This window comes from Haliotis rufescens, unplaced genomic scaffold (assembly GCF_023055435.1).
Source record: "Haliotis rufescens isolate VD_foot unplaced genomic scaffold, xgHalRufe1.0.p SCAF_10, whole genome shotgun sequence".
Classification (NCBI taxonomy): domain Eukaryota; kingdom Metazoa; phylum Mollusca; class Gastropoda; order Lepetellida; family Haliotidae; genus Haliotis; species Haliotis rufescens.
This window is the reverse complement of record NW_025963780.1, coordinates 30478669-30506547: the sequence shown is the minus strand read 5'-3', so window position 1 is coordinate 30506547 and position 27879 is coordinate 30478669. Positions and strand designations below refer to the sequence as shown.

Genomic DNA, 27879 nt, shown 5'->3' with positions numbered 1-27879 from the left:
GGTTGGTTGGTTTGTTGTTTAACGCCGCACTCAGCAATATTCCAGCTATATGACGGCAGTCTGTAAATAATCAAGTCTGGACCAGACAATCCAGCGATTTATATCATGAGCATCGCTCCACGCAATTGGGATTGATGACATGCGTCAACCAAGTCCGCGAGCTTGACCACCCGATCCCGATAGTCGCCTTTTACAACAAGCATAGTCGCCTTTTACGGTAAGCATGGGTTGCTGAAGACCTATTCTACCCCGTAATTTTCACGGGTCTCTTCATTAGAGTAATCACTGGTTCTTCTTCCAGGCCTGCCACCTGCCCCTGTTTGAGTACCTCGTGGACAGGATGTGTTCTCTCTGCTATGACCGGGCCTGGTATGCCAAATATGGAGGGTGAGTGGACATTTCAGTAAGGGGATATTTTACCATGATCACTTGAAAACAAGTACAGTAAGTCGAGTCTTAGTTTAGACCAGATCTGGTAATGTCATATTATCCAATGGAAATATTCAACAATAGTTTTCTCATTGGTAATTTTTATTCCCAAGAATCAATCTGTAAGTGTAAGCTGTTTTTGTGCATCTTCTAACCATGAGTCGTACGATGACATTCCTCGAACCAGTGTAGCCTACATACTGCCCATGTTGTCATTCAACATTACATGAGCATATGTAACTTCACTTGAACAGGAGTAGTCGGGTAGCCTAGTGGTTAAAACATTCATTCTTCACGCTGAAGACCCGGGTTTGATTGCCGACATGGGTACAATGTGTGGAGCCTGATTATGGTGTCCCCCGCTGTGATATTGCTGGAATATTGCTAATGTGGCGTAAAACCATACTCCCTCACTCACTCACACTTGAGACCGCCTCCGTGGTCCAGTGGTAGAGCGTCCGCCTGGAGAGAGGAAGGTCCAGGGTTCAATCCCCGGCCGCTTCATACCAAAAGACGTTAAAAGATGGTACTTGTTGTTACCCTGTCTGGCGCTCGGCATTAAGGGGCTAAAACAAGGACTGGTCGGCTCGGAGTCAGTATACTGTGTCTGAGTGGGGTATTCATGTTAAACTGCGGCATGGTATCTCATGGAGCTAGCACTATAAATCGGCATCAGTCCGGACTAGTACAAGCAGCCACAAACACACACACGTGCATGCACGTCGCTATATAAGTGCAATAATCTTTGACGCGACGTTAAAACCCATTTCACCTCACATTTTTCACTCACACTTGAACAACTGAAACTCATCCTTTCTTTAGCATATTGAAAAGCAATAGGTAAACATTGATTATCACGCTAGTGAGTTTGTAGTTAGCCTTGCCATGTTGTCTGTTGCCTAGCTGCCTGGCCATCAAGTTCCTGTGCGACTCCATGGCACTGAGATGGGTGCTGGAGCACCAGTTCCTCTTCCTCAAGGCCCTGCTGTTTGTCATGATGGATCTCACCGGGGAGGTGAGTTGGAGTGGAGCTGCTGTTATCATCCCTCACCACTGTCTGTCCTCCACTGTCTGTGACCAAGACCTTGAAGCTGCCACAATTTGCTGTGCAGAGTTTCTTCCCTTAGGCGTACCAGAAATCTGTGATTGTGGTTTCAAATCCAAATTTGCTCTATGATTATGTGTCAAGTTTGCCAGCACCACACCTGTTCTGAAGTTTGTGTCACAGCGTCATGTGTCAGCCTGTTATACCACTGCTGATAAATATTTATAAAGTTATAAACATCGTCGGCCATAAATCACTTTTGGTTTTTCTTCAACACTTAGGTTACATGCCATGATATTACTGACAGACTGTTCTAAGTCCCATGTCACTAAACCTAGATTTCTTCTTGGTGACACAGGGGCACAGAGTTGCATCCTTTGGGCACACCAGAAACCCATATAATTGTGGGTTCGAATCCCAGCTCACCCCGATTATTTTTCTAGGGTTGTCAGCACCATACCCGTGCTCGTGGGTTTCACCAAAGTGGTAAACGTCTGAGACCTGCATCACTTGGGGCTTTCCTCCCACATTAAGAAGACACACTGTGATATAACTGGAATACTGTTAAAAGCGGCATTAACCCCAACTCACTCACTCACTCTGGGTGACACAGGTCCTGGTTATCTCCGGGGGCTCGGGTGGCCCAGTCGTCTAAGGCGCCCCAATTCGCTGTGTTGCGCTGAGTTGCGTCCCTTGGGCACGCCAGAAACCTATGATTGTGGGTTCGCCCCAGTTATGTTTCTAGGTTTGTCAGCACCATACCCGTGCTCATGGGTTTCACCGAAGTGGTAAATGTCTGAGACCTGCATCACTTGGGGCTTTCCTCCCACATTAAGCTGACACGCCGCGATATAACTGGAATACTGTTAAAAGCGTCGTTAAACCTAACTCACTCACTCACTCTGGGTGACACGGGTCCTGGTTATCTCCCTTGTATGTACCATCTCCCATCATGCCTCAGGTGTCTTCGGGAGCTGTAGACCGAGCCAAGTCGAACCTGGAGAAGATGTTGATCCTCTGTGCAAAGGATATTGAGCCAGACCAGAAAACCGATGAGCTGATTGCTGCACAAAAGAAGTCCTTCCATGAAGTTACGCATGAGCTAGTGAGACAGGTGACATCGCCCAACACGCTGGTTAGAGAACAGGTGGGTAAACCCCTTCCCTTTGTCTTCAAACAATCTCTGTCTTCAACAGTTCTGTTGTTGTCAATCCTGAAACTGCATTATTATGTATAGGATAAAACACGTCCTAGGGTTGTTATGATATTTATAACCTGCATCCCCATGGATTTTTCAAGGGAAAGGGTTTTAATATCATAACAACCCGAGTGGAAGTGTTTTATCTTACTTATAAACCGAAAAAAGAAACTTAAAACAACATTTATCAACATTTTTATGTTTCGAACATACTTTCCATGAACCTTAGGAAACGGGCGTAAAATATCTGTTGCTGGCGTACAGATCTTGAAGAGGACATTCTAAAAACCAGTGCAGCTTATCAACACCTCTGTAGCCTCGTGGTACACTCACTGGGCTACAGATATGAAGGTTGCGAGTTCGATCCTCAGGAATATAAAGAAAACATTTGTCATTTGATTTTACATTTCATTACATGTTACAATCTGATCGGAAGTTATATTAATAAAATACCCAGGACATTATATAAAATCCCTTGGATATGATAACACATTATATAGCAAATATGACTTGAATATCCTATAAAATCCCGGGAATATTATATAAAATCCCAGGGACATTTCAACGTCTCTGTTTATGATATTTAACCCGACTGGAGAACAATAATACGACGTCACCGGAGGTTTATAAGAATATTATAGACACTGCCCAATTCATACACACAAATGCTGTTATTTCAGGTTTGACATTTTGTAAAACCCTGTTTGAATGAAGTATTAACAACCTGTGAAAAATTTATGATGAAACCCCATTAGTCCAGACAGTGCCATTTCTACTGAAATTGTCTGGATTAACAAATTCCCAGATTAATGAATCATAGCACCTATAAATGTCCCTTAATGCAGATTGATGTTATCAATAGTAAGCATCCAGAAGACAGGGTTTCCCAATTTGCCAGGGTTTAACTGCATCATGTTGTCTGTAGTTGAAGGTTATCAAAGGGATAACATCAGACCTGTGGACCAGTACATTTAACTGTCTTCAACAATTTATTGAGATTAGGTGAGGTGAAATGGGGTTAATTTCACATTCAAGATTTTTGCACTTATACGGTGATGTAAATGCTTGTGTCAGTCTGGGTTAGAGTAGGTTTTATAGCGCTAGCCCACTGAGATACCATGCCGCAGTTTTACGTGGATACCCTACTCAGACACAGTATACTGATTCCGAGCGCCAGGCAGGGTAACAACAAGTACCATGTTTTAGTCTGTTTTCAATCGTACAAATGGGTATCTCTCATACCCTCACCCATTTGTACGACTGAAAACAGACCAATAAAACATCGTTTTTAATCTGAAAACCCCATTTTTTAACGCCTTTTGGTATGACGCAACCGGGGGTCGAACCCCAACTTTCCGCTCTCCAGGCGGACACTCTACCACTAGGCCACAGAGGCAGTCGCAATAGCATGACATAACACACTGGGCATTAGAGTATACTGACTCTGAGCCGTCCAGTCCGTCTTTTATCCCCTTAATGCCAAACGCCAGGCTGGGTAAAGACAAGTACACGCTTTCAGCTTTGTCTGGGGATCAAACCACTGATCTTACTCACTCCTGGCAGGGATATATTGAGTTCTTGGCATTTGGGTGTTTCACTGTTTACCAATTCCTGTTTGCTTGGAGTCACTGCCTACTTAAACCACTGTGCTCAGTGGACGTCCAAACCTGGTGTAATAAAGCTGGTCAGTTGGAAGAGTAACTGTTGTTTCCTTACAGGCTATGCACTCTCTTGGAGCACTGGCGAAGACGACGGGTCGGTCAATCACAGACATCATGGAGCCTCACAGAGAAGTGCTGCAAGACATGATCCCTCCCAAGAAACACCTGCTGCGTCACCAGCCTCTTATAGCTCAGATAGGACTCATGGTGAGTTAAGAAACACCTGCTGCGTCACCAGCCTCTTATAGCTCAGATAGGACTCATGGTGAGTTAAGAAACACCTGCTGCATCACCTGCCTCTTATAGCTCAGATAGGACTCACGGTGAGTTTAGAAACACCTGCTGCATCACCTGCCTCTTATAGCTCAGATAGGACTCATGGTGAGTTAAGAAACACCTGCTGCATCACCTGCCTCTTATAGCTCAGATAGGACTCACGGTGAGTTTAGAAACACCTGCTGCATCACCAGCCTCTCATATCTCAAATAGGACTCACGGTGAGTTTAGAAACACCTGCTGCATCACCTGCCTCTCATAGCTCAGATAGGACTCATGGTTAGTTAAGAAACACCTGCTGCATCACCTGCCTCTTATAGCTCAGATAGGACTCACGGTGAGTTTAGAAACACCTGCTGCATCACCTGCCTCTTATAGCTCAGATAGGACTCATGGTGAGTTAAGAAACACCTGCTGCATCACCTGCCTCTCATAGCTCAGACAGCCCTCATTGCCAGTTTAGAAACGCTTGCTGTGTCAATTTGATGTATGTTTGATGTGTATACTGTGTGTTTCAGGAGGGAAATACCTTCTGTACGACGCTGGAACCAAGGCTGTTCACCATGGACATCAATATACAGGAACACAATGTGTTCTTCAGTGAGGTCAGTACCTGCATCCTGTACATGATTCCATGTTAGAATAGACCAAACAACCTTGTCAACTTAGTGGATCAGATAGTCACTCTGTCTCATTGTACCCAAATAGATCAACCGATTCGATCAATCACTAGGGTGCACATGTCTGGTCCATTATTTACAGGGGCGTTCGGGTAGCCTAGTGGTTAAAGCGTTCATTGGTCACGCCGAAGACCCAGGTTCAATTCCCGCCATGCGTACAATGTGTGAAGCCCATTTCTGGTGTCCCTCGCAGTGATATTGCTGGAATATTGCTAAAAGCAGCGTAAAACCATACTCACACACTGACTCATTATCAACATTCTGGGATCTAGTGAGAAATCTTGTTTTCTGCATCGTCAGTCAGCAAGCGAACAAATATCTTTCATTTTGTGGAAATCCTCCTCCCCATGTTTCAGCTGCAGAGCTTGTGTGAGGCGGATGATGCTATCCTCGTCAAACTGCCCTGTTACAAGAACGTAACGAACCTTGTGCCGCTGAAGAAAAGCGCCCTGAGTAAGTAGGAAATCTACTTTAACATCAGTGTAATGTAACCAAGGCAACAGATTTATGTTTGTTATTTAATGAGTTCAATATGTTGGTCAATTTCTTTTAAATGATTGAATTAATATTCTGAATAGTTTAAAGTGAAATTATGGGTCCAAAAGTCTTTCTAAAATAAATACTTATGACAGTAAGGAATTATAACAAATGAGTGATCCCAAGAGGACTGCCTGACACAGATATGTTGCTGCCAGTGGAGGACCCAGAGTGTTGGATAGGATGCAGCCCAGGATTAGGACCTCGTTGAGATGTGCAAAATCCTAATACCTTTGTAGTATTGAGAAATGACAAATTCATCAGTATTCAAGGGATGTGTGTAACAGGACTCGGATGTTGCTTTTCTACACATCACCACAGGCTGCCATGATATGGCTTGAATTGTGCTGAATGTGACTTTAAATGATGTGATTATTTCTTACCAGGAGCACTTGCGGCCTGTCACTACATCCCAAGCAGGCGAGACAAGATCTTCACGATCCTGTACAAGGCTCTCAACAGCACCAACAGCGAGCTGCAGGAAGCTGCACATGACTGCATGAAGAAGGTACAGGGCTCACGCAGCCGTTACCATCGTTACACTGTCTGATCTAATACATTGATTGATAGCTACAGAGGGCACCGATGGCCTAGTTGCCTAAGGTGCCGCGATTCATTGTGCAGAGTTGCGTCCATTGGGCACGCCAGAATCCTATGATTGTGGGTTCAAATCCCAGTTTCTCCCTGATTATGTTTCTAAGTTTGTCAGCGCCATACCTGTGCTCTTGGGTTTCAAGAAAATGGTATATGTCTAAGATCTGCATCACTTCAGGCTTTCCTCCGTTAAGCCGACATGCTGTGATTAAACTGGAATACTGTTAAAAGTGTCATTAAACCCAACTTACCCACTTGCCCATTGATAGTTACAGAAAAGCCAATGAAACTAAAACATTTACTTGCCCTGATAGTGATCGTGACACTTTTAACGTAACACATACTGACTTGGGCTTGTGGCAAGTTGCGTCCGTCTTTCAAGTCCTAATTCAAATCTCCTATTTGTCTGTTAAGTAATCTAAATCCAGTTAATTCATACAATTAATTTGCTTGCTCTAGTTCATCGGCGGATGTCAGGTGGAGACCGACACGGTGCACACAGCAATCCGCCCCCTGCTGCTGAAGTTGGGGGACTTCCGCAGTCTCACCCTCAACATCATTCAGATCCTGTCCAGCCTCATCCAGCTCTTCCCCAACGTCTTCAACGAGAAGCTGTGTGAACAGCTGCATGTAAGTACCCATACTGTCCGATGTAAGTGTTCATCCCTGAGGGCTGTCAGCATACCCTACCTTGTTACAGACTTGTGTCATGATATACTACCTTGTTACAGACTTGTGTCACGATACCCTACCTTGTTACAGACTTGTCACGATACCCTACCTTGTTACAGGCTTGTGTCATGATACCCTACCTTGTTACAGGCTTGTGTCATGATATCCTACCTTGTTACAGGCTTGTGTCACAATACCCTACCTTGTTACAGGCTTGAGTCACGATACCCTACCTTGTAACAGACTAGTGTCATGATACCCTACCTTGTTACAGACTTGTGTCATGATACCCTACCTTGTTACAGACTTGTGTCATGTTACCCTACCTTGTTACAGACTTGTGTCACTATACCCTACCTTGTTACAGACTTGTGTCACTATACCCTACCTTGTTACAGACTTGTGTCACGATACCCTACCTTGTTACAGACTTGTGTCATGATACCCTACCTTGTTACAGACTTGTGTCACGATACCCTACCTTGTTACAGACTTGTGTCACGATACCCTACCTTGTTACAGACTTGTGTCACGATACCCTACCTTGTTTCAGACTTGTGTCATGATACCCTACCTTGTTACAGACTTGTGTCATGTTACCCTACCTTGTTACAGACTTGTGTCACTATACCCTACCTTGTTACAGGCTTGAGTCACGATACCCTACCTTGTAACAGACTAGTGTCATGATACCCTACCTTGTTACAGACTTGTGTCATGATACCCTACCTTGTTACAGACTTGTGTCATGTTACCCTACCTTGTTACAGACTTGTGTCACTATACCCTACCTTGTTACAGACTTGTGTCACGATACCCTACCTTGTTTCAGACTTGTGTCATGATACCCTACCTTGTTACAGACTTGTGTCACTATACCCTACCTTGTTACAGACTTGTGTCACGATACCCTACCTTGTTACAGACTTGTGTCACGATACACTACCTTGTTACAGGCTTGTGTCATGATACCCTACCTTGTTACAGACTTGTGTCACTATACCCTACCTTGTTACAGACCTGTGTCACGATACCCTACCTTGTTACAGACTTGTGTCACGATACCCTACCTTGTCCTATTCTTGAGCTGCAAAACACTACATTGTTATGCATGTTGTATGCCTGTGTCACAATATGAATTTAAGTACTAAATCGACAACAACCATTATGTACAGTTAATTCAATAACAGTGGTGAAAATAATGTATTCAATCCATGTTTTTCCATACTAGGATGTGAAATATATTTATGTGGGGAAATTGTTAAATGGCAGTCAAGGTTTGCGAATAACCAATATAACAAACAGATTTGAACAATCTGCTAGCGTTCATTGTGACCATGTTTTAGCGAAGTTTGTTACCAAGAGGACGGAGTGGTGTTGAAGATCTTCAGCATCTTCGGCAGGACTTATGTGAGAATAATGTGATGTGTTTTGCAGGTCCACCTGAAGAAACTGCTGGAGGTGATCGCTGTGGCTCAGAAGAGTGGTCAGAAGCCCTCCACTGGACAGGTCAGTTCTCCTGCATTTTTAGTGGCAGAGGAGTAGCGTTGTGGTTAGAGGTTTTGCTCCTCATGTGAAAGAAACTGCTCTGGGTGCCGTTGTTGAAAACAACCTTAGCGCTACGACTGTCGTAAGTCTATGTTTGGGTATGGGAGTTACGATCACCTTAGCACTACAACTGTCGTAAGTCTATGTTAAGGTATGGAAGTTACGATCACCTTAGCGCTACGACTGTCGTAGGTTTATGTTAAGGTATGGGAGTTACGATCACTTTAGCGCTAGGATCGCTTTGTACAATTCCCCCCGATTCAAAATATGATATCTTCTGGCCAGTATGATTTACTGTCTGCCTGCCACGACATTGCAGATTATGTGTTAAACTATGTCTCCTCTCACTTAGGACCTGAAGACTTGTGCGGCCATCGTGAATCTGTTCCATCTGATCCCGGCCGCCAGCAAGAACATGATAGAGCAGCTGACTCTGCTGGTTCTCCGGGGGGAGCGGGCGCTGCTCATTGAGGTAGGTTCGCCCTATTGAGATTCAGGGTAGAATAGGTCCTCGGAACCTCATGCTTGTCATAGAGGCCACCAAGTAGGATCATGTGATCCGGCTCAGTATCTGGGCTGATTGTTTCTCATAAAAAAAAATGCCTGGTCCAGACTCTGTGATATAGCAGGAATATTTATCACTGTGGTATGAAAAAACACTTCTCTCACTCAGTCAAGCAGGTATTTCACCTATCATGTCCACTTTATTCTGTTGTGGTTGGTCTGATGATATTAAACGCTGTTGAGTTACAGCCCATGGGGCCAAGTCTTGGCTGAAAGTAGATATAGTTGTGACCACTGTTCTGAGGGATTCTGTTGATGGTAAAACTGGTAGTCCACAAGGAAAAGTCCTTCCTGAAATTTATTAGTCTGCCGTGAAGATATGGGTTACAATTGGTCTTCAGTACACATGCTTGTCTAAGAGGCTACTAATGAGACTGGGTGGTCAGACTCGTTTACCTGGCATGTCATTGTATCCAGACAGCGTAGATCATTGCTTATGATATGAATCACTGGATCATCTGGTCCAGGCATGATTATAAGCAGGCTGCCATTGTGTGGCTAGGATATTGAAAAGTGTGGCATTAAACAGGCACACGAACAAAAACAGTTTGTGCTGACATTTGTGAAATAGGGTAAGGTGATGATTGTGAGCGTGATATTCTTCAGGCCGGGAGTCCTTTCCGAGAACCTCTGATGAAGTTCCTGCTGCGTTACCCGCCGCAGACGATCGATCTGTTCCTGACAGACAGTACCCTGAAGGATCAGCAGTGGAACCGATATCTGGAGGTAAGGCACCAAGGCGTTGATACAGGGTGGTAGGGCTACAACAGGAGGAAGTCTGTGTTCCACTATAGAAACTCTTTCAAAACACAAGGATGTGTTATGTTTAGATGCAAACGGTTTGATCAAAATGTTTGAAAGAAATTCTGTTCATGATAAAGTTAACCGTTAGCATGAAGTACTAATGATAATCTGATCCAGAGTAGAATAAGTCTTCAGGACCCCATGTTTGCCGTAAAAGGCAACTATGCTTGTTGTAAGAGGCGACGAACGGGATCAGGTGGTCAGGCTCGCTGACTTGGTTGATACATGTCATCGTATCCCAATTGCGTGGATCGATGCAGATGATGTCAATCACTGGATTGCCTGGTCCGGGCTTGCTTGTTTACTGACCACCATCATATTGCTGGAATATTGCTGAGTGTGGCGTTAACAACAATCAAACAAACTAACTAATGATAATGTCGTGGTTTCTTGTTTTATCTAAATGTTTGAAGGAAGTTCTGTTCTTGACATGAACCTTCAGCATGAAGGACAAATGACAACAGTTTAGTTTGTTGTTCTGTTCGGAAGTAGGTACAGTGTGTTGGTTCTTGCTTTTTCAGGGGGCACGGGTAGCCCAGTCGTCTGAGGCGCCGCGATTCGCTGTGCAGAGTTGCATCCCTCAGGCACACCAGAAACCTATGATTGTGGGTTCGAATACCGGTTCGCCCCGATTAGGTTTCTAGGTTTGTCAGCACCATACCCGTGCTCGCGGGTTTCACCGAAGTGGTAAACGTCTGAGACCTGCATCACTTCGGGCTTTCCTCCCACATTAAGCTGACATGCCGTGATATAACTGGAATACTGTTAAAAGCAGCGTTAAATAAACTCTCTCACTCTTGCTTTTTCAGTACCTTTTGAAACAGAAAGATGGCCAGCCGTTCAGAGATGTTCTGCAGTCCAACCCGATGAGGCTCGTCAACATGGCATTTGGACAGTTACAGGTTGGCTGACATTGTCCTTTAGGCCTGAACATCTGCAGAATATTCTACCACACTGCTTATCTCTCACCTCTGTCTCCTCCTCCAAGACCTGATGTAGACATCTGGGCCCACTTTCATAAACCGATCTTAGCGCTAAGATGAGTGTTGCTCCCATACTTTACCAAAGGCTTACGATAGTCTTGGCGTTAAGATCGCTTTGTGCAAGTGGGCCCAGATCTAAGGGACTGGTCATATGGTATAGTGGGCTGGGAGGTCATGACAAAGTTTTGGTGTGTGGGTGTGGGTGGGGGGACAAATATTACACAGTCCAAAGACCAAAGAATTGCTTTTATTCCAATTTGGGAATTTGTTTTCACTGTCATTTGCTGCTTGGTGACAATGATTGGCCTCTGCACACATCTATATAAATCCTGGCATGTCCTCTGGCCCCAGCCTCCGTAGACACCCTCCGTAGAGGCGACTACAGTGGGCATGACTTGTCAGAGTCATTGTACCCCAGTTGCATGAATAATTATTCATCTTTCAGTCAGAGCTGTGCCTGGTGCAAACTTGATCATATTCAGACTTGAATTTTGCTATGAAACTCCTGACTCACTTCACTCCACAGACCCAGAGTGCGTCTCCCCTGACGTCTGCCGCCACCACCAAGTCCGAGCTGCAGTACCAGGCTATACGCCTCATCAGCATCCTGGTCCACTTCCACGAGGAATGGCTGCCCAAGCACTCCCAGGTGGTGAGTACATTCACGATCTTTAAAGGGGCACGGGAGGCCCAGACGTTTACAGCAAGGATAGATGTTACGTTTTGTCACCAGTCAACAAAACTGATGTGCTACAGAGTTGCAATCTACCTAATGGTAAAAGTGGCACTCCATAAGGTTATGTCACTAGTCCTGCTTGAATTATGATAGTGAAGATCTGGATTAGAATTGGTCTTCAGCAACTCATGAGACTAACGGGATCAGGTGGTCGGGCTGGCTGACTTTGTTGATGCATGTCTTCATATCCCAGTTGTGTAGATCGATGCTTATGATGTCAATCACTGGACTGTCTGGTCCAGAGTCAATTATTTACAGTTCACCGTCATATAGCTCCGAATATTGGTGAGTGCAGCGTTTGTCTGGTCCAGAGTCGATTATTTACAGACCTCCATCATAAAGCTGGAATATTGCTGAGTACAGCGTTTGTCTGGTCCAGGGTCAATTATTTACAGACCTCCGTCATAGAGCTGGAATATTGCTGAGTACGGCGTTTGTCTGGTCCTGTAAGGTACCACAGCAACTGTGTATAGCCCATGCATGATCAAAGTTGGTGCAAAATGGTGCTACTGGGATTTGCTGTGACTTGCCGACCATGTGGTCATGCTGCTAGTTCTGTGTAATGAAGATGATGATGTCCTTCTTCCTCCAGGTGACCCAGCTGCTGAAGATCTGGGTGTCTGACAGCTTCCAGGAGAGACACAAAAAAGTGGTGAGTCCGTGAACGTGTCCTACTAAGCATAGAGTCTACTGTAGAAGTGTGAACAGCTCCAGCGTACCTGGCATTATATCATCACATGATCCAGTGTATGAAATTAAGCACGAAAGTGTCTGCCTGGAGAGTGGAATGTTGGTACCTCTATCCACTGCTGCGTCATATCAAAAGACGATAGTACCTATTGTTACCCTACCTTGCCCTCGGCAACAAGGGGATAAAACAAGGACTATTTGGCTAGGAATCAGTATACTGTGTCTGTTAAAACTGTGGTATGGTATATCTGGGGGCGAGCTTTATAAAATCACCTTGGTCTGGCATTGGTCTGGACCAGTACAGGTTCATGCACAAGGCTATTTAAGTGCTATAATCTTAAACATTAAATCCTACTTCAGCTCACCTGCAGTGTGTTACCTCGGTGTTTGCTTGCCTCATGCTATCAACCACTGGTTTACCAGCCCCAGGCTCAGATGTTTCTCTTCAGGCTGACTGCTGTATTAGTGCTAACAGATGCTAACGTATATTCTCTTTCAAGTGTTGATGTGTACTTTGTATGTTTGCTCAAGGACTCCCTGGACTTCGTCCATTGGAAGGAGCCTGCGCTGTTGGTGCGATGTCTCCTCAACTACTTCAAGTGAGTCACTGGTTGCCGTGGAAATCTGCTCAGTAATAATGCTAACCCCAAGTAAATGATATGGAGTGAGTGAGTGAGTGAGACCAGAAATGTGGGGATCCATGTGGGGAATGGAATCCGGGCCCTTGGACAAAGTGTATGTTGTACCCAGTGTTTGAAATAACTGCCTGCCTGCTAGCCAAATGCCAGTGACTTGTAAATTGGGCGAGTAACATTTCTGTTAAGCTTGCCCACGTCTTGTTGAAAATCTAGACTAATGGCAAGCTTGACAGAAATGTTACTTGCCCAATTTGAAAATCTGACCTGTGAAGATCCGGGGTAGAATAGGTCGTAAGAGGCGACTAACGGGATGGTGTGGTCCGGCTATTTGACTTGGTTGATGCATGTCATCAATTCCAATTGCGTCGATCGATGTTCATGATGTCAATCACTGGATTGTCTGGTCCAGACTCGATTATTTACAGGCTGCCATCATATAACTGGAATATTGCTGAGTGCGGCATTAAACAACAAACAAACAAACATGTTGAAATTCTAGTCAATACATGTTTGTTTCTATGAATCTTCAAGTCATTTCCAATTATTTGTGCTCATATACACAGTCACAAACTCTTATTTATTTGAAATGGCATCTTGTTGAGATGTAGTTTGTGCATTTAAAGCAACACACCAGACTTAGTGTTTTTGTATTCTTGCTATCAATAGGATAAAATATGCTTGAAACAAACAAAATGTTTGTATGTTTTCGTACTGAGCTGTAATGCTGATGGTTACTAGCCCGAAGTTGTTTACATGACTGGTGATGCTCTTCATCCCTCAGACATCACACAAATGAGATCGACCTCCTCTTCCACATCCTGCGATGCTTCACTCACAGATACATCCCACAATTCCAGTTTGTCAAGGAGTTCCTGGATGACACCGTGGCAACAGTAAGTTCGAGCTGAGAACAACCTTTGACACTCTGAACATAGATTGAATTTCTTACCAGAATAAAAATGTCAGTTCCATGTAACATGCAATCTACAATTTAGATTAATATTGTTTTATTCAAACAGTGGACATTTTTGTCTGTTCACGATATGTATGTGCATCAATATCATTAACATCAGATCTTAGATCTCGATACAGCTAAAGAAAGATCTGAAGACACCCCATTATTGGTCACATCAAAACCACCTTTCATGAACTTTGTCCAACCAATGGATGGACTAACAAGAAGCAGCTTTCTTGAGCTATACAGTTTCAAACACTAGTTTCAAAGTGTCAACTTCAATTCCAGGTTACACTTTGTAAATATTTTGACAAAGTTCTCAATTAAAACTTTGAAAAGCAACACTCTGATGAAAGGTCATTCTGGCGTGACCCGCAATGGGATGTCCTCAGACCTTTGTTTTTAGCAGAAGTTAGAACTAAGATTTGATATTAATGAGATTGTATGCATATAGATCTAAATTTTGTGCGTCCAGTACAACCCTGCTGTGATTAGCATGATTATCTGGTACAGCGGTAATAAAAGAAAGCTTAAACATGCCATGGTTGAGCAGATACATAACCCATGTAATAAACCTTATAACACCTAGTCTATGTCAAGTCAAGCAGATCGTAGTAGGTCACTGTGACATGGTAACAGATGTTAGTCTCTGTTTCAGCTGTATGACATTGAGTGGAAGAGGAAAGCTTTCTTCAAGTTTGTTGATGTCTTCCATGACCAGAACTGGCCACAGGAACTGAAAGCAAAGGTAAGCATGTGTCCGAGCATCTGTAGAGTGAGTGAGTGAGTGAGTGAGTGAGTTTTTCCAATTATTTCACGGTGTGTCACCTTAGTGTGGGAGGAAAGCAGAAGTTAGAACTAAGATTTGATTAGATGAGATTGTATGCATATAGGTCTAAATGTTTTGCATCCAGTACAACCCTGCTGTGATTAGCATGATAAGGTCTCAGACGTTTGCCACTTTAGTGAAATCTATGAGCGCGGGTATGGTGCTGACAAACCCAGAAACATAATTGGGAGAACTGGGATTCGAACTCACATAGGTCCTTGGTGTGTCAAAGGGAGGCAACTCTGCACAGCGAATTTAAGCAAAGCATCTGTGGCAAGAAAACATTCCTAGCAAATGAAACATCGGTTGGGATAAACATCATTAAAATCCATGGCCGATGTACATGAGATATTGAGCAGTTACATCCAACATGAGCAAAATTGAGTATTTCAAGAGAAATGAAATTAATTTATTAATTCAAATCAAGCTTCAATGTTTGATTTCCAAGTTGTGCGTGGAGTGTTTTATGGCATTTGTCAGCAAAGACATCTTTGTAGTGAGGAGTAGGCACAGAGTGGGGCGTTGTTCATAATATCAATCACAGGTTTGTCTGGTCTAGACTTAAAAAATGTACAGGCTACTGTCAATATTGCTAAGTGCAGCGTATAAAGTATTACCACGCAAAGACAATAGAAGAGCTGATTCAGAAAGATGTAATTAACTACTCATCAATAAATTCTGTTTCAGAATGGTGTTATCTTTACATGGTTATCTAATTGTAATAAATTCTGTTTCAGATTCTGCAACACGTCCTCATCCCATGTTTCCAGACCTCGTTCGAACGAGGAGAGGGGGATCTCCTCATTGGGGGTCACCCTGCCCCCGACCAGGACAACGAGGACAACGTCATCAGCATCTTCATCACCCGCATCATCGATCCAGAGAACCCGTTCGGCACATCGGATGCTGTGCGGATTTTACTACTGCAGTTCTCGTCACTGCTGGTGGAGCAAGCTTCGCCCCACATCCACGATGCTGCAAACAAGTAAGACACGTGCAGGTGTAGTGGTTAAGGAAATTTGTACGTTAAAGTGGATACAAATGGGCAACATTTCATTATTAAAAAGAAGATGTAAAATCATGGGGATAGTCTTTGTGGTTACAGCTTTGGCTTGTCACACCAAAGGCCCGGGTTCAGTTCCCCACATGGGTACAATGTGTGAAGCCCGTTCTGGTGTCCCCCTCACACGGCTGGAGACCTGTGAAGATCCAGGGTAGAATAGTTCTTCAGCAACCCGTGCTTGGGGTAAAAGGCAATTGTGCTTGATGTAAGAGGCGACTTACAGGTGGTCCTCGTATCCCAATTGGGTAGATCAATACTCATGATTTCAATCACTGGATTGTCTTGTCAATTATTAACAGACCGCCGTCATATAGCTGGAATATTGCTGAGTGCGATGTTAAACAACAAACAAACAAACAAACAAAACAAACAAACAAACATGGCTGGTATTGGGTTTTCAGGGAATTCATGTTTTGATAAATGTGTATATAAAAGTATATGTTAGTTATTCTTTATAAATACTACTCAACTTTTGATAGGGATTATCCTTTCTATGTTGATATTCATTACACGTGAAATATGAAGGTCAGTTCTGTGTCATGGAGAGATAAAACTATCCTTACCAAAAGTGGAGTGGTATATGTTTCCAGTTTACCTGGACATCATTTTGAGGTTTCATGCGAGTCCGAGTTGACAGCCAACATTTGCCATGTATATTTTCAGGAAACAAGGCAACAAGCTGCGGCGGTTGATGACCTTTGCGTGGCCCTGCCTGCTGTCCAAGAACTGCGTGGACCCGGCCACCAAGTACCACGGCCACCTTCTGCTGGCCCACATCATTGCCAAGTTTGCCATCCACAAGAGGATTGTGCTGCAGGTGAGTGCCTTCTGTCTCGCCACTCACTGGACGTGCAGGGCACCTGTAGCTCCAGGAGGATGCATTCTGATGATAGTCAAACATGTGGCTGGAGATGACCTCATTGATCATGTTTTCAGTCACTAGTTTGCATGAGGAGGCGTTGGTTGAGGCATGTCATCATATCCCAATTACTTGTTTTGATGCTCATGATGTCAATCACTGGATTGTGTGGTCAAGACTTGATTATTTACAGACAGCCGTCATATGTCTGAAATATTGCTGAGTGCGGCGTTATACAACAAACATGCAAATGATATATAAAGTTCACTGTAGTTTGCAACAAGGAGGGTGCACAATTTAGAACGTAGCACCAATAAGCATTCTGTCCTGTCCTAGATATTTTAGGTTAACTGACTCCACTAGGTTTCATTGGAACTATGTTGTTTGATTATCTGGAGTTATTGCCATAGTATCCTTCAACCATGTCAAATGATGCGGGGCGGTTGGGTAGCCTAGTGGTTAAAGCATTGGCTCGTCACGCCGAAGACCAGGGTTCGATTCCCGACATGGATACAATGTGTGAAGCCGATTTCTGGTGTCCCCCGCCGTGATATTGCTGGAATATTGCTAAAAGCGGGGTAAAATCAAACTCACTCACTCACTCACTCACTAGTTTGCATGAGGAGGCGTTAGGCAACATTCATTCTCCTTAATCGCTGTTAATGCTTCAAACTTTTCATGTGAATCAACTGGACTAATGGAACTGAAAATAAATAATATAATATTTTGGTGGCATCTTCTGTCAGGCAGGGTCTGATAATGCCGATGTTACACAGTTGCGAGTGATGCCACCATGGGTGATACCACCACTCCTCTCTTAGGTACTGGGGGCAGTGGGGTAGGCTTGTGGTTAAAGCGTTCTCTCGTCACGCCGAAGGCCCTGGTTCGATTCCCACTTGGGTACAATGTGTGAAGCCCATTTCTGGTGTCCCCTTCCATGATATTGCTGGAATATTGCCAAAAGCATCTTTAAACTATACTCTATCACTCACTCACTCACTCACTCACTCACTCACTCACTCACTCACTCACTCACTCACTCACTCACTCACTCACTCACTCACTCACTCACTCTTAGGTACTGATCCAGGACCTAAAGCATCTTGTGTGTTGTGTGCAGGTGTTCCACAGTCTGCTGAAGGCGCATGCTGTGGAGGCTCGGAGCGTTGTGCGGCAAGCCCTAGAGATCCTCACGCCTGCGATGCCAGGCAGAATGGAAGATGGAAATGTGAGTTGTTGCCCTACAGACGTCATGGACAGTGTATCACACCATCATCTAGGTGGGATCTGTCATCAAGAATACCTGTCAAATCCAAGCTAGATATTTCGTAAATCATCATCATGTCAATCTATGTGAAGTAATGGGAACTTGTTTCAAGAGCTGTTTTGGAGTGCTGAGGGAAAGAGAAATTAAAATTTGATTGTTTTTGGCTTGGAGGGCTGATTGAGGTTTGTCCCTTGACCTTGGTGAAGGACAGCGGGTGAACATGCACTGTCTGTGATGTCTGTAGTAGATGTAGTTGTGTTGTAGTGTAGTTGTAGTGACGTGGCCCACTAGTCGTCTGATGATGTCTTCTCTCAGTGTGTATACACGAAAGAAAATAGAGCCAACCATTAATTGTAAACATTCCTTGAGAAACTTGAAAAGATGAAAAAATTAAAGACACTTGACTTTGGCTTCATATGACCGTTTCGTACAAGGTAATTTGCTGTGAATGTCAACTGTAGTGCCCCTTATGATAATGATCAACTAGACAGTTGAATACATGGCACTTTTTAAGATAGCAGCTTCCTTTATTCTTCGTCACGACATTTCAGAGCTACTTCTTGCTCCTTCATCAGGTGAATGCTTAGTAAGTGCATAGAGTTAATATATGTAGTCATGATATGTTACACAACACAAAGATAACAATTTAATGACGAGTTGATGGGATAGGATTAATGTACCAAGATAACAATATATTGACGAGGGTGATGAAAGATAACAATTTAATGACAAGTCAATGGGATAGGATTATGTACCAAGGTAACAATATATTGACGAGGATGATGAAAGATAGAATATAATGACAAAGCCGATGGGATAGTATTAATGTACCAAGATAACAATATATTGACGAAGGTGATGAAAGATAACAATTTAATGACGAGTCAATGGGATAGGATTAATGTACCAAGATAACAATATAATGACGAAGGTGATGAAAGATAACAATTTAATGACGAGTCGATGGGATAGTATTAATGTGCAACGATAACAACATAATGACGAAGGTGATGAAAGATAACAATTTAATGACGAGTCGATGGGATAGTATTAATGTGCAACGATAACAATATAATGACGAAGGTGATGAAAGATAACAATTTAATGACGAGTCGATTGGATAGTATTAATGTGCAACGATAACAATATAATAACAAAGGTGATGAAAGATAACAATTTAATGACGAGTCGATGGGATAGTATTAATGTTCAACGATAACAATATAATGACGAAGGTGATGAAAGATAACAATTTAATGACGAGTCGATGGGATAGTATTAATGTGCAAAGATAACAATATAATAACAAAGGTGATGAAAGATAACAATATAATGGCGCAGGTGATGAAAGATAACAATATAATGATGAAGCCAATGAGATTGATAGGAGATGATCATTCACCTGATGAAGGAGCAACAAGTAGCTCTGAGACATCGTGACAAAGAATAACAGAAGTTGCTGTCCATAAAAAGTGTCATGTATTCATGTTCTCCCAACTTCTAAATGCCTATCAAAGACTATAACTGGATAGTTGTAGCGGTAGTGATGTTTGCATGTTTGGTGTTGTCACGGTGACGGTGTTACTGTTGTCGACAGACGGGCAGTTGTCTCTCTTCTAAGCTTATCTTTTCGTGATAACGATCTAGCTTCCACAGGGGATGCTAACACATTGGACCAAGAAGATAATCGTGGAGGAAGGCCACAGCGTTGGACAGCTGGTGCATATATTGTGAGTATACAACAGCTATGAGTGAGTGAGTGGGTGAGTGAGTGAGTTGGGTTTAACCCCGCTTTTAACAGTATTTCAGTTATATCACAGCGTGTCAGCCTTAGACGACTGGACCACCCGTGCCCCCACAATGTGTACTATGTGTACATAGAGGGGAGCAAGGATGGACCAGTCATGTCAGCCTCTCGAATCCCAGATTTGTACTGATGATCATCTTTGGTAGGCCAGCACCGTACCCAACTTAAAGTTGTAAATGTCTGTGATGGGAGGTGAAATGAAATGGGGTTTACTGTCGCATTTAAGATTATCGCACTAATATAGTGACGTGCATGTATGTGTGCTTGTACTCGTCTGGACTAATACCAGTTTTATAGTGCTAGCCCACTGAGATACCATGCCACAGTTTAACATAAATACTCCACAGACACAGTATACTGATCCCAGCCTACTGGTCCTTTTTTTAGCCCCTTAATGCTGAGAGCCATTTATAACATATATATGTTACAGGCAGCTGGTTGTGCGCCACTACAAAGTGTACTATCCAGTCCGACATCACCTCATACAACACATGGTCAACTCTCTACAGAGGCTTGGGTTCACAGCAAACGTATGTATACCACTGCTTAGGGCAAAACAGGAAAAAAGAACTGACTCCAATGTTGGGTATGAATGAATGAATGAATGAATGAATGAATGAATGAATGAATGAATGAATGAATGAATGAATGAATGAATGAATGAATGAATGAATGAATGAATGAATGAATGAATGAATTTTAAGAGCAACCAATTTCCATCTGCTATTTCTCAATTGCGCTTTGACAATAGCTTTGATGAATAAAGAAGATAGATTTGAAGTTGAAAGAAAGGATTTTTATCATATCATGCGCATCCCCCATTTTTCAGATACCTTACATGTTAACTGCACCCATCTTGTCTTGGGAATGATGTTCATTGAGATACATCCGTCATAGCACGGAGACAATTGCAATGCCCATACTGTAACACTGACTTATGACCATCGTAGCTCTTAGGTCGCTTTCTGCTAAGTGGATTACTCTTTCTTTAACCCATGTTGACTGAAAGTCTGGCTAAGTTACCTCCCCTGACTACAAAAATGAGTTTCACTTCCAGAAATATTCACACAGTGTGAATTGTGTGAATGCTAGGTAGAATTAAACATTTGTTTGATTTCCAGTGGCAGATTGTATAATGTGTTGGATGTCTTCGTCAGGCATCCATTGAGCATCGGAAGTTGGCTGTGGAACTAGCCGATGTGATCATCAAGTGGGAGCTGCAGAGACTGAAAGATGACCAGGAGCTGCCAGGGGGGGTTATTGAGGTGAGCAGTTCCAGTACCATCAATCGTCACATGTACAATGGGTTAAGGCCTGTCATTTGTTACCAGTTGGCTTACAAAAGATTTCACCTAAAATTTGATGCAGGTGGTTGAATTTTCTTTTTTTAAATTCAACTTCCAGATTAGTATTGCTTCAAATGAATGAAATCAAACTCAAAGGTCACTCCATCACGGAAGTACAATTGCGAATCGATCTCATAAGATGTTTGATTGTTTTGGAGTATTTTTAATCTAAGATTTTTATACATATTATTCAACCTTTTTTACCAACCGCAGTGTTAAAATATCTTGTTTCTTTTTTTTGTTTCACATAATCATAAAACAAAGTGATTTTGGATGATAAATAGAGTCTTACCTTCGTGTCTTCTGATATCGAATATATCAACACAAGCTGATTAGAGTTTTAACCCTGAGTTTTGCCGAGGTGTTTTTTTAACTTTTATCAACTTGTGTTGGTATGTTTGATCTCAAAATACACAAGGGTGAGATTATATTTATCATCCCAAATCATTCAGCCAACATTTTCAGGCTGTAAACAGTAATAGCCAGTGTCTTGAGTGTAAAAAGTACAGCTAACCAGATTCAGTGAAGAGAAATTAGTGATGTCATTTGGTTATGAAGTCATGGTAACCAATGACATCACAATAGTCTGAAAACGTTGTGATTCATGTTCATTGTAGTGATATCTCCTGGGAGATATTGCCTGATTTTGCCCGAACGATATCTCCTGTGGAAGCCAGTTTGGGATGATATCTTGTTTGTATCTTGTTTGTATCTTGTTTGTATCTTGTTAGCCGGCCCAGGACGTGACACAAGCTTTAGCTCAGAATATCCCCGTGAAGCGCTCGGCATCCATCGACTCACCTCAACAAGCAGACAAACGATCCCGACACTCTTCAGGCGCAGTGAGTCAAGAATCTGTTAGTATTGCCTGTCGCTTTTCTCACTTTTCCTCTTCATTATTATTGATAGTCTGAAAATATTTTTGATAATAATTTCTTGTGTCGATATTTATAATTTATTCAGTATTTGCTTGGTTCAACACTCCAGGAGGAAACTCTTGTGTTTCAGTTCTGTTACAGCTGTTGTCCCTGGAAATAAAACATTTTGTTTACATGTCATAGGTGTATCTATGTTGTTCCAAGTTTTATGGCTAGTCTACTTTCTGATTATCTTACTTGAATATCTGGATGTTTGTTTAAACTAATGATGTTTTCTTGTGTAATTATTCTTGGTATAACGAATCACAAATAATTCAGAGCTTTTGGACCAATTAATTTTGTTGTAATCTGACTGGAAAATATAGATGATGAACAGATATATGCTATTTGTATTGTTAAGCTATTCCTCTTGATGAGGCAGTAGAACAAAATACAAATAGTTTCGACTCTTAGATTCGCTCAGATGATGTAATTATGTTACGGCAATAATATGCCTGTGTCAGATCTAGATTTGGGCAGATCTCGATCAGTGTCTAAAAATTGACACGTTTTATCAAAATTATCTGTAGATTGTAGTATTTAGTTTCAAACCTTGAAAACACGAAGAAAACATGTTCCAGCTGGATTGCCTAGTTGTTCATTTGTTGCGTAGTGTTTGATTTCATAGTCTATTTCTTACTGGAAAAAATTCACTTGTTTAATGAATGAGCTTAAACATGTGTAGGTCCAATGGCCATTTGTGGATTGCAAATTCTCCCGTTTATGAAATACAGTACCACAAACCTTTCAAACACATGACAATACCCTATGACGTAATTTGTAGTATTTTGTTGCCTGTCACACCGGTGAAACAATGCCCTGTGACGTCAGGGGTCATCGAGTGTGCATAAGCTCCTCCCATGTCTATGTCATGTAAATGTAGTTATAGATAATGTGATGCTTGGTCAAGGTGACTTGTGTTCCACTTACAACGGACCCAAATAGAAGAAGACCTTATGTTACATTATTGTATTGAATGCAATGTTACAATGCAGTCTTTAAGAAACTCTGAAAATGAGAACTTTAAAAAGTACTGAAATAGTGTTCAAAATTGAAAGAACCCCACTGACTTACAATTAGGTAATAAAGAAACTCTGTGAGGCTGTGTGAGGTAGTGCTAACTTTGTCCTATTCCAGAGTACACGCAGCAACAGTGACGTGACGAAGCCCGTGGAGAAGCAGTACTGTGATGCTGTCGTCAACTTCCTCCTCAGGATAGCCTGCCAGGTCTGTGTGGCTGATATTTAGAGGATACCCAACCAACTACCCTGTGCTTGTCTCATGACTCTTCTTTCTCAAACCATGCTTGCTGTAAAAGGCGACTATGCTTGTCGTAAGAGGCGACTAACGGCATCAGGTGGTCAGGCTCGCTGACTTGTTTGATGCATGTCATTGTATCCCAATTACTTGGTTCGATGCTCATGATGTCAATCACTGGATTGTGTGGTCAAGACTTGATTATTTACAGACGGCCGTCATATGTCTGAAATATTGCTGAGTGCGGCGTTAAACAACAAACATACAACATGATATATAAAGTTCACTGTAGTTTGCGACAAGGAGGGTGCAAATTTTAGAACGTAGCGCCAATAAGCATTCTGGCCAACGTCCTAGATATTTTAGGTTAACTGACTCAACTAGGTTTCATTGGAACTGTGTTGTGTGATTATAGTATCTTTCAACCATGTCAAATTATGCGGGGTGGTCGGGTAGCCTAGTGGTTAAAGCATTCGCTCTTCGCGCCGAAGACCCGGGTTCGATTCCCGACATGGGTACAATGTGTGAAGCCCATTTCTGGTGTCCCCCGCCGTGATATTGCTGGAATATTGCTAAAAGCGGCATAAAACCATACTCACTCACTCACTCACTCACTCACTCACTCACTCACTCACTCACTCACTCACTCACTCACTCACTCACTCACTCACTCACTCACTCACTCAAATGATGCATGATCAGATGAGTGTCCTTCATGTTCACATTTTGATGATAACTTTCTTCAAATATCTTTTTGCCGCCAGGTGAACGAGGCATCTGCTTCCATTGGTTCCCCCGGGGAGCTTCTGTCAAGGAAGTGTGTGACCCTGCTCAAGGTCGTGCTGCGCGCAGACGTGTGGCTGAACACGGAGCTCAAGTTGGCCTGGTTCGATAAGCTCCTCACAACGGTGGAGAACCACCAACCCAACTTCGCCAACATCTGCACGGCTCTGGAGCTGCTCACCTTCCTTCTAAACATCCTGGTGAGTTCGGTGTATACTCGCCAGGGAGTTGAGAATGCAGATTGAATGCTCGTTGATCTGTTATCATTGATCTTTTATATGTTAAGCACTTTAAGCTTGTATCTTTGTCTGGTGTGATATGGGGAATAGGCGTGCTGTTATTACAGAAGAGTCTGAAATCCTAGTAGCCTTCAGGATGGCTACAAGGTTAGACAGACTGACTTAACGTCAGACAGACTGACTTTAAGTTGGATTAACAAGTATGTCGGATAAAAGAAATTAAGTAGTATCAATGTTCGTGATCGAAAATTACACGATAGATAATGATACAAACACGTAATAAGAAAATGAAAAGTGAAATATTCATATTGTTATGTTACATTGTTAGTGGAATATGTTAACTAAACATGCAACACAAAACAACTGTTACGGACTGTATGACTTATTCAAAATACTGGAAAAGTTTGGAATGGAAGTCGCCAGTTTGAAACTGGTACAGCGAAGCTTAAGAAAGCTGCTTACTTAGTGGCTAACGTTGACTTTCTGTGAGTCATTTCATTGGTCTGTCATAGTTTGCGAAATGTTGTTTTGACGTGACCTGTAATGGGATGTCCTCGGCGATAGCGAGAAACTTGTATCTGATTTTAATGAGGTAATCTTAGCATGTGATTAATCCTGTTTTCTTTATTCAAAGCAGTAAATGTTTATTGTTCAGCAAGCTATCTCTGCAGCTGTTGTAAAATGCAGCTACCAGCTGACTCATCTCGGATCAAAACATGGGGCTGTGTACTCGTGGGCAGATGACCACAGATTACGCTAATAAACGTGTTGGATTGAGACTGATTAATGAGTGATTTCGGTAATTCGTTGCAAATTAGGTGTGTCGGAGTCGGAGTGCGAGACTGTTGGATTAATGGGTCTAAATAGCACAGATTTAATCGGTTCTCATCATTAGTGTCGGATAAAGCCAATTGTCGGATTAACGAGTGTCGGATTAACGAGACTTGACTCTATGTGGATTTTTGCTTACTGCAACAGTGAACAACATTTACATGTTCAAATTTCAGAAAAAGGACACAATCCTGACAAGCTTCAAGCCTCTCCAGCGGGGAATCGCTGCGTGTATGACCTGCCCCAACACTAAAGTGATCCGGGCCGTGCACAGCCTGCTGTCTCGACTCATGAGTCACTTCCCCACCGAGCCGGTCACGTCCAACGTGGCCTCCAAGTATGAGGAACTGGAGTGCCTCTATGCCTGCGTCAGCAAGGTTGTGTACGAGGGACTCACCAACTATGAGAAGTAAGAACATGGTTGTTGGTGCATGCCCAACGTTACGGTGTCATGGGGACAGACCATTGGATAATCGAAGGGGCCCTCTGATTTTTGTAAAATATGTTTTGAAAGATGGGTTCTGGCGGAAGATATTAAACATGTTCGCTTGATTCACTGGATGTACTGAAAAAGGTTTTTGGGGGGGGAAATCAGAAACGCCAAAAATATTGTTTCTTCACACTACTCACCATTCCAAGACTAAGCAAATTGTACTGAGAAAAATTAAAAATCCAATGATGGTAGTCCTCATCAACTAGTAGCAATTGAGATGGAAATGACAAAAAATATGAACATAGTAATGGGTTGCTGAAGACTGATTCTAACCCAGATCTTCACGGTTGAAGTGTGTCTTGAAATGGCAGTGGCTTCTGATCTATTATAATGTATTGTTCAGAGGGAACATTGTTTAATGTTGCTGTCAACAGCTGTTGCTAAGTATGCAGACTTAGAAATTCTTTCTCTAGTCAGCACAGTTTATAGCTAGTCTTGCTTGAACATGACAATAATGATGTTTTCATAAGAGGCGACGAATAGGATCGGGTGGTCAAGCTCACTGAGTTGGTTGATACATGTCATATCCCAATTGTGTAGATCAATGCACATAATGTCAATCACTGGATTGTCTGGTGCTGTCATTTAGCTGGAATATTGCTGAGTACGGCGTTAAACAACAAAAAACAAAACAAACAAACAATCAAGAAACACTTCCTACTGATATCAAAAATTAAATTTGTTAAAAATGTTAGTAAATTTGGGGAGCCATGCTTTACCGCTCACTATAACCGAGTTAGCGCTTTATTGAAGCATGCAATAACGAGGGAACACTGAACGTAACAACTTGTAATGTGTGTGAAAAGTCGTACTAAAATACGCTATTTGAAGGGGGCGTGGCCTAAATGCAAATGTCCGATTGGGATTTTAAATTTTTCCGGACCCCTGGTGTAATGAACAATGTGATGCATGATTTCCAGAGCCACCAATGGTTCCCCATCCCAGCTGTTCAGCACGCTGATGATACTGAAAGCAGCCTGCATGCACAACCAGTGCTACATCGACCGCCTCATCACCACGTTCATGAAGGTGCTGCACAAGATGGCGCGGGAACACCTGACCCCGACAACCCCCGAGGCCAGCCCCGGGGTGGCCAGCGAGCTGCTGATCGTCAGCCTCGACCTGGTGAAGAACCGAGTGGGGGTCATGAGTCTGGAGATGAGGAAGAGCTTCATTGGGCAGATCCTGGTGGGGCTGATTGAGAAGACGCCCGACAACAAGGTGATGAAAGCTATCACCAAGATGGTGGAAGACTGGGTCAAAATCAAGGTAGGTGAAGATAAGGCTGGGGCTGGGAGTGAGTGAGGGAATGAGTTACAAGTTGCTTGAATAAATCATTTGAGCAGGGTTTTACACGACGCACAAATGTAGAGAAAGAGCGCAGAGAAAAAAATACTGCTTCCAGAGGGATGCACAATATTTAGTATTCATTGTACCTACAGCATATAAAGAACAATTATGGGTGTCTGTTATTTCATCCATCAATCATGACCACTGTCCAAATGATCATTAATTCATTAATTCATTCCAGGCTCTAAAGAAATCATCTAAATGACAAACACACGATCTCATTACTTTACAGGACCCTCATATTGCCTGCAAGGACCCTTACATTTAATTATATCAGGCTCGCTGTCTTGGTTGATGCATGTCATCGATCCCAATTGTGCGGATCGATGCTCATGATATCAAACACTGGATTGTCTGGTCCAGACTCGATTATTTACAGACCGCCGTCATATAGCTGGAATATTGCTGAGTGCGGCGTAAAACAACAAACCAACCAACCAACAACAACATGGACCCAGACATTTGTAATTCAAGGGGAAAACCCTGATGAGGGATGCCCTTGCTTGATGTTTGTGTCAACTTTAATAAAGGACACTTTGATGATATTTTATTCTTGATTCATTTGCAGACCCCAATTGCTATCAACCAGTCACCCATTATCCGAGAGAAAGCCATCTTGTTGATGAAGCTCATGCAGAACGTGGAGAAGCGTTTCCCTGACGACCAGGAGCTGAATGCCCAGTTCCTTGACCTTGTCAACTACATCTACAGGGACGACAGCTTACAGGGGAGCGAACTCACGTCAAAACTGGAACCGGCTTTCCTGGCGGGACTCCGGTGCAACCAGGCTCCGATCAGACAGAAGTTTGTGGAGGTGAGAATGTCTGG

General features: G+C 42.8%; 1 protein-coding gene across 9 annotated transcripts in view; it reads left to right on the top strand.

The window, feature by feature from the left end:
• The window catches only part of LOC124135068 (transformation/transcription domain-associated protein-like), a 102397-nt gene that overhangs the window by 30757 nt on the left and 43761 nt on the right, over positions 1 to 27879 (top strand). For 4 of the 9 annotated variants that reach the window (XM_048389350.1, XM_048389363.1, XM_048389360.1 and 1 more), the window contains exons 30-58: positions 302 to 387; positions 1333 to 1444; positions 2436 to 2621; positions 4391 to 4540; positions 5128 to 5214; positions 5646 to 5742; positions 6213 to 6334; positions 6880 to 7050; positions 8530 to 8601; positions 8993 to 9112; positions 9811 to 9930; positions 10818 to 10910; positions 11518 to 11643; positions 12320 to 12379; positions 12949 to 13016; positions 13837 to 13948; positions 14669 to 14758; positions 15577 to 15824; positions 16566 to 16719; positions 17882 to 17989; positions 19676 to 19758; positions 20266 to 20365; positions 20993 to 21100; positions 21913 to 22038; positions 23236 to 23325; positions 24120 to 24338; positions 25385 to 25617; positions 26622 to 26970; positions 27620 to 27865. In XM_048389350.1, coding sequence (XP_048245307.1) covers positions 302 to 387; positions 1333 to 1444; positions 2436 to 2621; positions 4391 to 4540; positions 5128 to 5214; positions 5646 to 5742; positions 6213 to 6334; positions 6880 to 7050; positions 8530 to 8601; positions 8993 to 9112; positions 9811 to 9930; positions 10818 to 10910; positions 11518 to 11643; positions 12320 to 12379; positions 12949 to 13016; positions 13837 to 13948; positions 14669 to 14758; positions 15577 to 15824; positions 16566 to 16719; positions 17882 to 17989; positions 19676 to 19758; positions 20266 to 20365; positions 20993 to 21100; positions 21913 to 22038; positions 23236 to 23325; positions 24120 to 24338; positions 25385 to 25617; positions 26622 to 26970; positions 27620 to 27865 — 3936 coding nt within the window. The remainder of the gene's footprint in view (positions 1 to 301; positions 388 to 1332; positions 1445 to 2435; positions 2622 to 4390; positions 4541 to 5127; positions 5215 to 5645; positions 5743 to 6212; positions 6335 to 6879; positions 7051 to 8529; positions 8602 to 8992; positions 9113 to 9810; positions 9931 to 10817; positions 10911 to 11517; positions 11644 to 12319; positions 12380 to 12948; positions 13017 to 13836; positions 13949 to 14668; positions 14759 to 15576; positions 15825 to 16565; positions 16720 to 17881; positions 17990 to 19675; positions 19759 to 20265; positions 20366 to 20992; positions 21101 to 21912; positions 22039 to 23235; positions 23326 to 24119; positions 24339 to 25384; positions 25618 to 26621; positions 26971 to 27619; positions 27866 to 27879) is intronic. The other 5 variants (XM_048389379.1, XM_048389375.1, XM_048389372.1 and 2 more) reach the window with 3 other exon arrangements.